General features: G+C 40.6%; 1 protein-coding gene across 1 annotated transcript; it reads right to left on the bottom strand.

Moving 5' to 3' along the window:
* Positions 1-2,819: 2,819 nt before the first annotated feature.
* LOC114689159 (upstream-binding factor 1-like protein 1) lies at positions 2,820-4,226 on the bottom strand. The gene has a single exon (XM_028863561.2). The coding sequence runs from the start codon at positions 4,044-4,046 to the stop codon at positions 2,820-2,822; it is 1,227 nt and encodes a 408-aa protein (XP_028719394.1). The 5' UTR covers positions 4,047-4,226.
* Positions 4,227-12,253: the final 8,027 nt, after the last annotated feature.

Here is a 12,253-nt window from a genome sequence, read left to right as displayed (position 1 = left end):
ACCAAGATTAAAATACTACATATATTCCCACATATATCCCTGCCTTTTTTAAACAATTAAAGAGACTTCAGTCATCAGCTATTATACTTAACTGTATAAAATGTTATTTGGACAACTATTTCTCACTAATGACTCTCTTACACAAACACACGCATGCACATATATTGTCCGAGATATAAGACATGACTTTGGCTTTTATCAGTACCACTGTTTTTATAAGTTGAGAAAAATCTATCGTCTGAAATAAACAGGCCAAATATAAAGGCATCTATGAAAACACAAATAGTTGAATGAAAATTATTCATGAAACAAAAGTAGAATTTTACAAAGAAATAGAAACATTAAAGAAAACATAACCTGAAATAAAAGTGGAAATGAAAAAAATTAAGAAGTGAAGCAAATTCTTGGAGGAAAGCCTCAACAACAGAGGAGAAGGTATGGAAGAGAGAGCATCTCTGATGCTGAAGACAAAGTAGAAGAAATGGACACCCCAGTGAAAGAAAATGTTAAATATAATAAAAATCTAGGCTGAAAACTACAGGACATTTAGAACACTATAAAAAGACAAAATCTATAGATAATAGAAAGAGTGGAATTAAAAACCAAGGTCAGAAAATATTTTCAACAAAAATAGTAGAAGATAATTTTCCAAACCTAAAGAAGGAGACAACTATCAGGATAGAAGAAACATACAGAACACTAAGTAAACAGGACTAGAAAATATATTCACTATAACACATAATAGTAAAAATAACACAGAAAAACCAATGAATATTAAAAGCAGCAAGGGAAAGAAAACAACAAATTACATATAAAGAAGACTTTTTAGAATAACACCTGACTTTTCAGTGGAGACTCTGAAAGCAAGAAGGAACTGTATGAATGCTTTAAAAACTATAAGAGATCACAGCACAGACTACTATACCCAGCAAAACTATCAGTTACAATACATTAAAAAAGAAAAACATACCATGGTAAAACAAAATTTAAGCAATATTTACAATAAATTCAGTTTAACAAAAAATACTAATCTAGAGTTAACCACAACTAAGAAAACACAAGAAGTGAATTATCCAAGACAAGTAAATCAAAAGGAGAAGAAGCTCCATACCATAACAATAAAATAACAGGAATCAATAAACACACTTTCTGATAACTCTCAACAATCAGTCTCAATTTCCTAATAAAAAGACACAGACTAACAGATTCCATCAGAAAACAAGATCCATCTTTCTGCTGATTCAAGAAACACACCTATCATCAAGGACAGAGATCTTCTCAGGGTCAAAGGATAGAAATAGGTATTCCAAGCAAATGCACCCAAGACCAAGCAGAAGTAGCTATGCTAATATCTGACAAAATAGACTTCAAACAAAACTAACCAGAAGAGACAGGGAGATGCTACATAGTCATGCAGAAGATGGCCACTAAGTAGGCCATTGTTTTTTGTGGCCCCAAAGTAGAAGCAATAATAGTACTTTCTGTGTATCTCTAGAGAACTCTGAGGATTATGCTATAGAAAAATTCCATCATTACATGATTAAAGATAGGACAAAATTAATAAACATCATGCATTAAAATGGTTTAATTGTATAAGTAAATATCCACTTCTGGCAATATGTTATAATTTAATTCAAATTTATATATCAACAGTTTCATGATAGCAAATCCTGCAAGTTTTAGCTTATAAGTGTTTAAAATGACACAAATTTATCACTATTGTCTTTTAAAATTGTTGCATCAGATCCAACACCTTTAGAAGCATTGGCAAATCTGAGGGGTACAAAATTTGGGGTTGCAAAATATGCACCAAAACAATCTTTCATGCAAAAACAAATAAACAGTGATTCACTAAGATAAGAATGATAATGTGCTATACATTTCCAAAAGAAATTATTTTGGCAAATTTCACCTTACATAAATGACAAACATTTGAAGAGATACATATGTTTAACCGATTTAAACATTACACATTGTCAGTATTTATAAAAATATCCTAGTACTCTATTAATATGTACAAGTTTTACAATTTATGTGTAAGCTAAAAGAAATAAAATTAATATTTAGGTACAAATATAAAATGTCTAAGGTCTTAAACGATTTCTATAATGGTAATATTCATGAAAACAGCTTAGATTATTCAGAAGCAAAACGATAAACTAACATTAAATATATCTAAAATGCCATTAAGCAAAATAATGGTGGTAGTGTGGTGCTGATGTATGCCTTACAGACATCAGATAAGTTCAGAGAATAGAGTATTTATCTGTATCTATCTGTATTTCTACTTATCCTGAATCGCAAGGACTAAGAGAACTGTCTTAGATTTAACTGACCACTTTGCCTAACACAAGTGCCTAACTTTGTAAAACCGGTTGTATAGTTTGTTCGAATAAAATGTAAGTAGCTTTTACAGGAGCGTCTTCCTAAGCCTATGCACCTGTTGAAGGCAGTACTGTGGCAAACTCCCTTCTCCCCAAACTGTACTCCTTTGCATTTAGTAAGCCAAGGAAGGATGTAGGAGAAAAAATCGAGGGAGTACAAAAGCACAGAGAAGACAGTTCCCTCTCTGTCAGGGATGCCCTGGGTCTTAAACAGTGATTTAGGATATGAAAGTGAAGAAAATGGAGTCGACATCTGAGGATTCCGCTAAGAGAGATGTCCATCATCTTCATCTTTCTCTTTTTTGAGAGATCCGCCTGCCTCTTCAGCCCGAGTGCTGGGATCAGAGGATTGCGCCTCCACCGCCTGGCCATCTTCATCTTCATCTTCATCTGTACTGCTGGAGTCGTCTGAGGAGCTGTTAGAGTCGTCTGAGGTCAGATGTCAGAGTGCGAGTCGTCGGAGTGCAGAGTGATCGGAGTGCTAGTCGTCAGAGCTGCTAGAGAGTCTGTCATCAGAGTGCTAGAGTCATCCAAGGAGCTGCTAGAGTCTTCCTCTTTTCCATCTTCCATCATATTCTGCCTGGATACTTGGGAGCCACCATCAGCGCCCTCAATAGTCTCCGAGGAATCTGTTCCAGGAGTCAGCAGCCCTTGCATTTCCCGAGACCTATTTTGCTGCTCCTCTGCTGAAGCAGACTGCTGATATGTCTGTCCAGACATGGCGAAGTTCTTTCCCTTACCATAGGTTGCCTTCGCCTCTCTGTAGGCGGCATACTCCTCAGATGACAATCCCTTGAGCCAGAGGTCCATGTCTACCCAGTATTGTTTCTGTAGCTCCTCGGCCTGGCTGTTATAGTGCTCTTTCTGGCTCTTCGGGACTCGGTGCCATCTTCTGCTCATCTCAACCCAGCGCTCCCTCAAGGGTAGATGGCGCAGCTCCAGACTTGACCACGAATCTTGGTGAAATTTGTGGTATCCATTCATAGGAGGTTTCTTGGGTTCTCCCTGAAATTTCATCACTGAGGGAGATGTTTTGGGAAGATCTGTTTTTGGAGGAGACTTCATGTTTTCCATATTTCTTTGTGATTTCTTAGGGACTTTGGTTTCCTGGCTCCTGAGCACCACAGATTTCTTATACTTATAATGCTCTACATCAGGATGGCTTCTCTTGAATTTAGTCACTTTCTCCTCAAAGTCCCGCTTCTTCTTCTGGAAGTCCTGAATGTATTTCTCCTTGATCTCCCCTGGCAGCTGATTGTATTTCTCAGCCAGGAGTTTGGCCAGCTGCGAGTTGTTGTATTTAGGATAGCGCTGAGAGTACTTGGCCCGCTGCTCCTTGTAGAAGCGCATATAGGCAGTCAGGGGTCTTTTGGGGAAGTCAGGGTGTTTCTTCCTTTTGGGCTGTTGTTTCATATGTTCACTGGCTTCTAGCACTAATTCTGACAGTGTGCGGAACTTCCTCAAAGTATGAGAAAGTTGCATCCACTTTTGTTTGCACATTTTGCCTGAAAAATGTTTAAAAGCCACTTTGCCCCAGTCTAGGTCTTCCTGGGTTTTTTTGAATGATGTGGAGTCATCTGAGGGGATATTTTTCTTGATGCATTCCAGTAACTTCAGAATGTCTTCTTGGGACCATGGATAATCTTTATCAAGTGATGCCATCACTAGCTTAGGTTCTGTGCCCACTAATAATATCTCAGTTTTGCAAACACGTCAATAGTAGCTCAAACTGCTTAGACAAACACGTACAACTTTGTAGATAGTTTCTGAATTTCACAGTTAGAGTGAATCTGTAATTCTGAAGAGAAATAAAATGAATGTTAGACTTCCTTATTGGAATTTATAAACGAAAATCAGGTATCACTTGTAACATATTATTTATACCATTAATTTACTATTAACAATGTAAGGCGATAATTTCTCCTTTTGAAACAAAAGTTGTTTGCCTTATATATAACATAGCTATACCCTCTTAAGCCTCTTTTACCAAATATTAGCAGAGCTTGCCTGAAAAATGTGGTAATGAAGCTGGTCATGGTGGTGTACACCTTTATTCTCAGCACCAGGGAACAAATCTATGTAAATTCAGGGGCAGTGTGGGGTACAGATCAAATTCCAGGACAATAAGTGTTATACAGTGATAATCAATCAATCAAACAAACAAAAATAAATAAATAAATAAATAAATACAAATAAATGTGAATGATATAAATACCAGGCTGGGGAAACTTAGATGAGCGAAGAAGAAGAAGAAGAAGAAGAAGAAGAAGAAGAAGAAGAAGAAGAAGAAGAAGAACAAGAAGAAGAAGAAGAAGAACAAGAAGAAGAACAAGAAGAAGAAGAAAGAAGAATAAGAACGAGAAGAACGAGAAGGAGAAGAACAAGAACAAGATCAAAAAGAACAAGAACAAGAAAAACAAGATGGTGGCAAGAGGACACAGTGGGGATGGAATAAAATGCCAAAACAAAAAGACTAAATGACTAAGAAGAAAGGACTTTCACACTGAATCTGACTGCTCTCTGTATAGAGCCAAGCTGTTCATCATTTACATGCAAATGAGCTGAAAACAGGAGACAAGACACTGAACTCCCTAGACATCCAACTGTGGCATTTTCAAGGTTTGACTGTGACTGTGTAATAAATGATGGATTTATATAGTCTCAAGGAGTCTGTGTCCGGGAGTAAGAGCTCTATGCTGCATCATCTTGCATAGGTTTCAAACAAGCATTTCATTACCACATTTGCAGTTTTATCTGGCTACTCTTTCTACAGACACAAGTATCTGGAACCTAGAACTCCTGTATGGGGCAACAGCTCTGACGGTTGCTAGTCTCTCACCAATATTGTCCTTTCTAGTGTAATTTCTCTGGAATGTGGTTCAACAGATCACTCTGAATATTCTCCTATTTTTTCCAAAAATGTGCTCTGAACCTTACCTAAGCCAAATTGCATGTAATCTGCTGAGCCTTGAGTTGTTGTTTGTGTATATATAGTTTCAGGGGTAACACTCTGAGTTGCGGAACCAATAAGAGGGCTCATCCTTGGGAGAGGCCAATCCTCTCAAAGGAGAAATCTTGAGAGTAAACTTCTGAATACTTGAGAATAATATTGAGAATTATTTTTGAAAATAATAAATTAGAAATGATAAAAGACATCCCTCATTTAAAAACTCTCTGCGGGTTCTCCCACCGGCCCCGCGGCAGGTCGCAGCAGTTCGTGTGGTGGCAGCCGAGGCGGTGTAACTCTGTGACAGGTTCGGCCTCGCACGTGCCTCCCACCCAGCGCAGCCAGGATGCCCAAGAGGAAGGTGAGCGCGGAGAGAGCGGCCGGCCAAGGCAGAGCCCAAGCAGCGCTCGGCGAGGCTGTCGGCCAAGCCCGCCCCTGCCAAGGTGGGCGCGAAGCTGAAGAAGGCCGTGGTAACAGATAAACCATCAGACAAAAACGTGCAAACAAAAGGGAAGAGGGATTAAAGGCGTGTGCCACCACTCGGGAGGCAGAGGCAGGCGGATCTCTGTGAGTTCGAGGCCAGCCTGGGCTACCAAGTGAGCTCCAGGAAAGGCGCAAAGCTACACAAGAGAAACCCTGTCTCGAAAAACCAAAAAAAAAAAAAAAAAAAAAAAAGGAAGAGGGGAGCAAAGGGCAAACAGGCAGAGGTGGCTGACCAGCAAACCACAGATGTGCCTGCAGAAAATGGAGAGGCTGAGAACCAGAGTCCACCCTCTGAAGTCGAAGAGAAAGAAGCCAAGTCGGACTAACCATCCATCCTGTCTGTCAGTGTCCCCGCCTCCCTTCTTGTACATTCCAGAGGAATATTTTTATCAACTATTTTGTAAATGCGAGTTTTTTAGTAGCTCTAGAAACATTTTTAAAAGGTGGAGGAAGTCCTAGCTCATCCCATTTTTTAAGTGTAAATGATTTTTTTAAGAGGTTAAATCGCTTGCTGGTTGGTTTTTTTTTTTTTTTTTTTTTTTTTTTTTTTTTTTTGGAACAACCAGAAAATAGCAGGATACTGAATCAGGAGAGGCTGTGACTGTCTCAGGGGTCACCATAACATTCCGTAGAGGGGGCTAGTTTTATATCCTACAACACAAAGCATACTTGGAGTTTTGGTCGTGCATTTGTGTCTGGAATATTTTCAGTTATTTCTGGTCTCCTGTTTCTAGTAGAACTGTATCCTAAAAAACCACTCCTCGGTCCTTGCCCTGTCAGAACTGTCTCTGGTCATGGCAGTCCATTTTTCTAACAGTTGTGATAATGTGCTGTGAAAGATTGAAATTTTGAATATGTACTGTACGTGGCATAAAATTGTGAGTCAGTGGAATTAAGGATTTTGAGCATTTGATTGTTATGTGAGGTCTTAGGGAAAACTTGCTAAGCTTAGGATGGAACATCACTGGAATAAGTTCAAAAAAACAATACATGGCTCTTTTGGGTACGTGAACACAATGTATGACTCTTAGAGTTTGGGTCCATGTTTTAAGAATTGAAATGTCTGCCGGGCGGTGGTGGCACACGCCTTTAATCCCAGCACTTGGGAGGCAGAGGCAGGTGGATCTCTGTGAGTTCGAGGCCAGCCTGGGCTACCAGGTGAGTTCCAGGAAAGGCGCAAAGCTACACAGAGAAACCCTGTCTCGAAAAACAAAAAAAAAAAAAAGAATTGAAATGTCTGTGTACTCAACCAATAAAGTCTCAGTTGTGAAAGAGTAAAAAAAAAAAAAAAAAAAAAAAAAAAAAAAAAAAAAAACCTCTCTGCAAAGAAAATTGATAAGATCAGCTGGATCTAAGTAGAAAGCTTACCTTGAACTTTTTAAATTGTGTCAAAATCAACATTATCAACCACAGCTGCCTTCTCACTCAGGATCCTCCTGCCTGAAGATCCAAAGTAGGTGGTACCAGTAGAAGTGAGTGGTTTCAATTATTTGTTTTGATTATTTTCTCAGTGCCAGGGATAGAACAAAATGTGTGCTAGGCAAGTTATTAATGAGCTGAGTCCCCAGCACCAGGAGCTCAGCAAATGTATAATGTTACTAACTGAATGTGTCTTAATGCACTAATAACATATTATTATTAAAAAGCTTTTAAAAACATGAGACCCAAGACTGTAGCTTCTTATGCTGGGAAAGGTTTTTTTTTTTTTTTTGGTTTTTTCGAGACAGGGTTTCTCTGTGTAGCTTTGCGCCTTTCCTGGAGCTCACTTGGTAGCCCAGGCTGGCCTCGAACTCACAGAGATCCGCCTGGCTCTGCCTCCCGAGTGCTGGGATTAAAGGCGTGCGCCACCACGCCCGGCTGCTGGGGAAGGTTTTATACACATTGCATTTCATGAGTTCTATAATGTGCACTAAGTTTAGATTCCATACTAAAAATCGAACTACATATCTCCATACATTCAAAATTTAGGATCACAAGAAACATAAAGGAGGCAGAATAATCACATTCATTTTAAATTTTAAAGTGATAGATCAAAATTCTCCAGCTCAACAGGAAACTGAAAATGACGGTGCTCTATTTACTTATCTATCTATCTATGTATCTATCTTCTGAGACAGGGTTTCTCTGTGAAAGAGTCCTGGCTGTCCTGGAACTCACTCTGTAGACCAGGATGGCCTCTAACTCACAGAGATCCACCTGCCTCTGCCTCCTGAGTGCTGGGATTAAAGGCATTCACAGCCACCACCAGCTGGTGTCCTCTTTATTAACTATGTCCAATACATCTATTTGAGAAAACTTGAAAGCTGAGAAAGAAATATAAAGTCAGGATTTCTACTCACCTCCAGATGCTCTGGTCTCAACAATGCTTGCCAGAAAGTCTGCTCTCTGCTTCAGGGGTGCTGTGTCTCCTGGACTCCCTAGACTGCAGTTGTGACTCTGAACTGAGCACATCTTGCAGTTCTGAAGCCTTTATATACAGATCTGAAAGCCCCACCCTAAGGTGGAGTGTTTACATATTAGCCTGATTCAATTAACTTAAACAATCTCCTTCCTTAGCCCAGTGGATACACCCTGAGTGATGTTTTAGCCCTCATACCTTTTTGCTGTTATGCTATGGATGAAGCAGGGCTCTTCATGAACATTTCCACATGTTAATAAATGCAAAGAAACTTATTGTGGCAGTCAATCTTGGTTCATCTAATGTCTAAGCTTCTGGGCAATCCAGTAAGGAATTCCCTCTCTCTCTCTCTTTCTCTCTCTCTCTCTCTGAAACAGGGTCTCTCTATTATGTATCTCTGGCTGTCCTGAAACTTACAGTGTAGATCAAGTTGGCTCTCCAGGTCACAGAGATCTACCTGCCTCTGGCTACCATGTGCTGGGATCAAAAGAGAACACCCCCATTTCAGGCTACGTAAGACATTTTCTCACTCAGCTGATTTGAACGAGGAAGATTCACTCTAAGACTGAGCCATACAGGCTGGGCGGTGGTGGCCCACGCCTTTAATCCCAGCACTCGGGAGGCAGAGGCAGGTGGATTTCTGTGAGTTCGAGGCCAGCCTGGTCTCCAAAGAGTGTTCTAGGAAAGGCGCAAAGCTACACAGAGAAACCCTGTCTCGAAAAATCAAAATTGTACAGTCATTTTATTAGTTCTGTCCCTTTAGAGAACCCTGACTAATCCATGATTTCAAATATCACGAGGAAATTCACTCTTCCATAATTAGTACATACTAATTTTTTAAAAAAATCTATGTATTTAATTTTGTTGATGATAGATTATATATTTTGGAGCTTAGAATAATATCTTGCAACAGATTTGTTCTTTGTAAGGGTCAGAAAGCATGAATTGAGCTGGGCGTTGGTGGCGCACGCCTTTAATCCCAGCACTCGGGAGGCAGAGCCAGGTGGATCTCTGTGAGTTCGAGGCCAGCCTGGTCTACCAAGTGAGCTCCAGGAAAGGCGCAAAGCTACACAGAGAAACCCTGTTTCGAAAAAACCAAAAAAAAAAAAAAAAAAAAAAAGAAAGCATGGATGGATTGAATCAGCTGCTCCCCAGTTTGTTGAATTCCACCATGAACCTCTTACTCTTCCTTCCCTTAACCTGTCACCTACATTTCAAGGTCAAACTCAGAGTTTGTTATAAATTGATCATCTAATCATCAGAAAAGTAACTTTATGTATTTGCTGTTAGACAAGCCTGTTTGGTTCTGAGAAAAAAGACTTTTTCAAGTAAATAAATAGAAAGATAGGAAAATAAGTAAGTAAGTAAGTAAATAAATAAATAAATAAATAAATAAGTAAATAAGTAAAATCTGGGCAGTGGTGACTCACACTTTTGATCCTAGAACTTGGGAGGCTGAGCCATGATCTCTGTGAGTTCAAGGCCAACCTGGCCTACAGAGCAAGATCCAGAACGGGCACCAAAACTAAACAGAGAAATTCTGTCTCAAAAACAACAACAAAAAAGAATTCTTCACAGTAGATAGTATACACTGAAAAGAAGTAGCAAGTCTTTCTCAGGTAGTTTATGACTTAAGCAGAATCTGATAGACCCCAGACCCAGGGTACTACCTTCTCAGGTGGGTGCCCCAAGAACCCAGACTCTAGTCCAGTTGATGCAAAGAGCAAGAGGTTTATTGATGCGGCTGTACAGTGGGGATCCTCTTGTCCTGAGAGTAAGAGTCGCGACTACTGCAGCCACATGGGTACTTTTAAAGAAAAAAAAATCACAAAAGCCATAAGATTACAATTACCATACAGTTTTGTTTTGATTGATTTATGTCTAGAGGCTAATTTTACAAGATCATGGCCTAATCACAGGTGGGTACAATCATCTCCTCATGCACATTCTTCCTGAAACCTCAAGGGGGTATCAGGGTGGGAGTGAAGGTTCCACAAAGATCACAGTGGTCTTTACTGGAACACTTGCAATTATCCCAGTCACAGATGAGCACATCTCTTAACAGAGATCTCTTTACATTGCTACATTGTTACAGGGGTGGTTGAGTAATGTCTGAGTCAGTTTGCCCTTGGAACTAGCTTTTTAGTTCTTCATTCTCCTGGGGCTTAGGGGCTGTAAGCCTGAAGGGTTAGGGTCTTTCATTCTCCCATTTTCTTTTCTTTTCTTTTTTTTTTTTAAAGATCCAACTCTTTTTTTTTTTTTAAGATTTATTTATTTATTGTGTATACAGTGTTCTGTCTGCATGTATCCCTGCAGGCCAGAAGAGGGCACCAGATTTCATTACAGATGGTTGTGAGCCACCATGTGGTTGCTGGGAATTGAACTCAGGACCTTTGGAAGAGCAAGCAGTGCTCTTAACCTCTGAGCCATCTCTCCAGCCCCCCTCCCCATTTTCTTTAGGCAAATTTTAATCTTAAAATTATGGTATCCTATATTTCAGTAACTTTTAAAGCTTGGTATTGTTGCGTTAAAACAAGGGTCTATACAACAGATAATCTCTCTTGTATAAATTGCAGTAACATATTTAAAATGCATGGGCCAAAGGTTAAAAGCATAAGTAAAATAAGCAGGGGTGCCAGAATTGCAGATACCAGGGTCGTCATCCATGGGGACCTATTAAACCATACTTCAAACCAGCCTTGTTGGGCTTCCTGATCTCTCTGTCTTTTATCCAATCTAGCTGGGAGCTTTTATGGAGTCCCTGACTATCCCTGAGTTCTACATAAAAATAGCATTCTTTTCCTAAGGCAGCACAGAGGCCACCTTCTTTTAGGAATAGTAGATCCAGTCCTCTTCTATTCTGGAGTACTACTTCTGACAGGGAGATAATGGACTGTTCTCACCTCTAAACCGACTGCTCCAAAGCTCGGAGGTCGTCATCCACTGCAGCCTGGAGGGTTAAATAATGCTGATTCTCCTGAATCAAGGCCACTGTCCCTGTCCCAACCCCCACAGCAACTCTGAGCCCTAGCAGAGTTGCCAGAGTTACAGACACAGATTCACATTGAAGCGAGTGGGGTGGCTGGAATAGAAATTTTCAAGGTTGCCTGCCGGGTGGCAATATATTCTGGGGATGATCTGGACCATCACACAGAAGCCTCCCTCTGTTTCTAACCTTTTAAGGACTTCAATGGATACACAAGGGGTCAGCCCGGTGGTGCAGGCCCACCATGAGTCTTTAGGTGGGATGATGCTTGGTCCCTGTATATCGGAGGTTGGGATGGTCTTATTGCAGAGGCCAGCTTGTGATCCTGTAGGTTGCCCAATGGAAAGGCCTGCCCCATTAACTTCAGTTAGGCTTAGTTTAAGAGTTGCATTCCAGCGACAAGTGGAAGCCTCGCCGATGGTGTAATTTCCAACAGTGGCAATTCCCTGGTAATAAGGGGTGCAGCCCCTAGGCATAGCCAGCAGGGGTCTGCTAACCTAGGCTTGGTTTCTTTGATGATCCCAAAAGCTCCTTCTATCAAGTTGAGCATTCTTTTCCCGGTGCCCTGTTGGTGCCAGGCATTGGGTTTTGTAGTGTTGGTAGCTACCCTACTCAGAGTGGTTCCCTGGCTCAGGGTAGATCTAGGGTTCAGCCCCATAGGTCTGGGGGGTGTCTCTTGTTCCACCAATACCTTGTTTGGCCCTAAGACTTGTGGAGGGATTGAGGCACAAATCGATGGGAAAGAGTGATGAGGGCCCCCCAATCACATCCCATAGGCTTGTAATGGCATAACCCCCAGGTTTCTGGTACCTTGGAGGGGTCTTTGTAATTAAATTTCAGTCGGAGATTGTATCTATCTCGGCCTGAATAGCAAACATGTCCACAATCTTTCCATCCTATTGAAAGGGGGTCATTACCTTGCTTTGTGCCCCATCTTTTTGTCATTCTACCAAAAGATGATGTCTTGCAACCCCATTTATGACAGTATAACTGCCATGTGGAGTTACATCGTGAGTGGCAAGTGTTTTTGTTCCCAAGGCGAACATACCAGTCAT

This window comes from Peromyscus leucopus, unplaced genomic scaffold (genome assembly GCF_004664715.2).
Source record: "Peromyscus leucopus breed LL Stock unplaced genomic scaffold, UCI_PerLeu_2.1 scaffold_1537, whole genome shotgun sequence".
NCBI classification, from domain to species: Eukaryota; Metazoa; Chordata; class Mammalia; order Rodentia; family Cricetidae; genus Peromyscus; species Peromyscus leucopus.
This window is presented reverse-complemented; position numbering and strand designations above follow the sequence as displayed.

Coding starts and splice junctions, on each gene's coding strand:
- LOC114689159 (XM_028863561.2), bottom strand. CDS start 4,046: ATGGCATCACTTGATAAAGATTATCCATGGTCCCAAGAAGACATTCTG.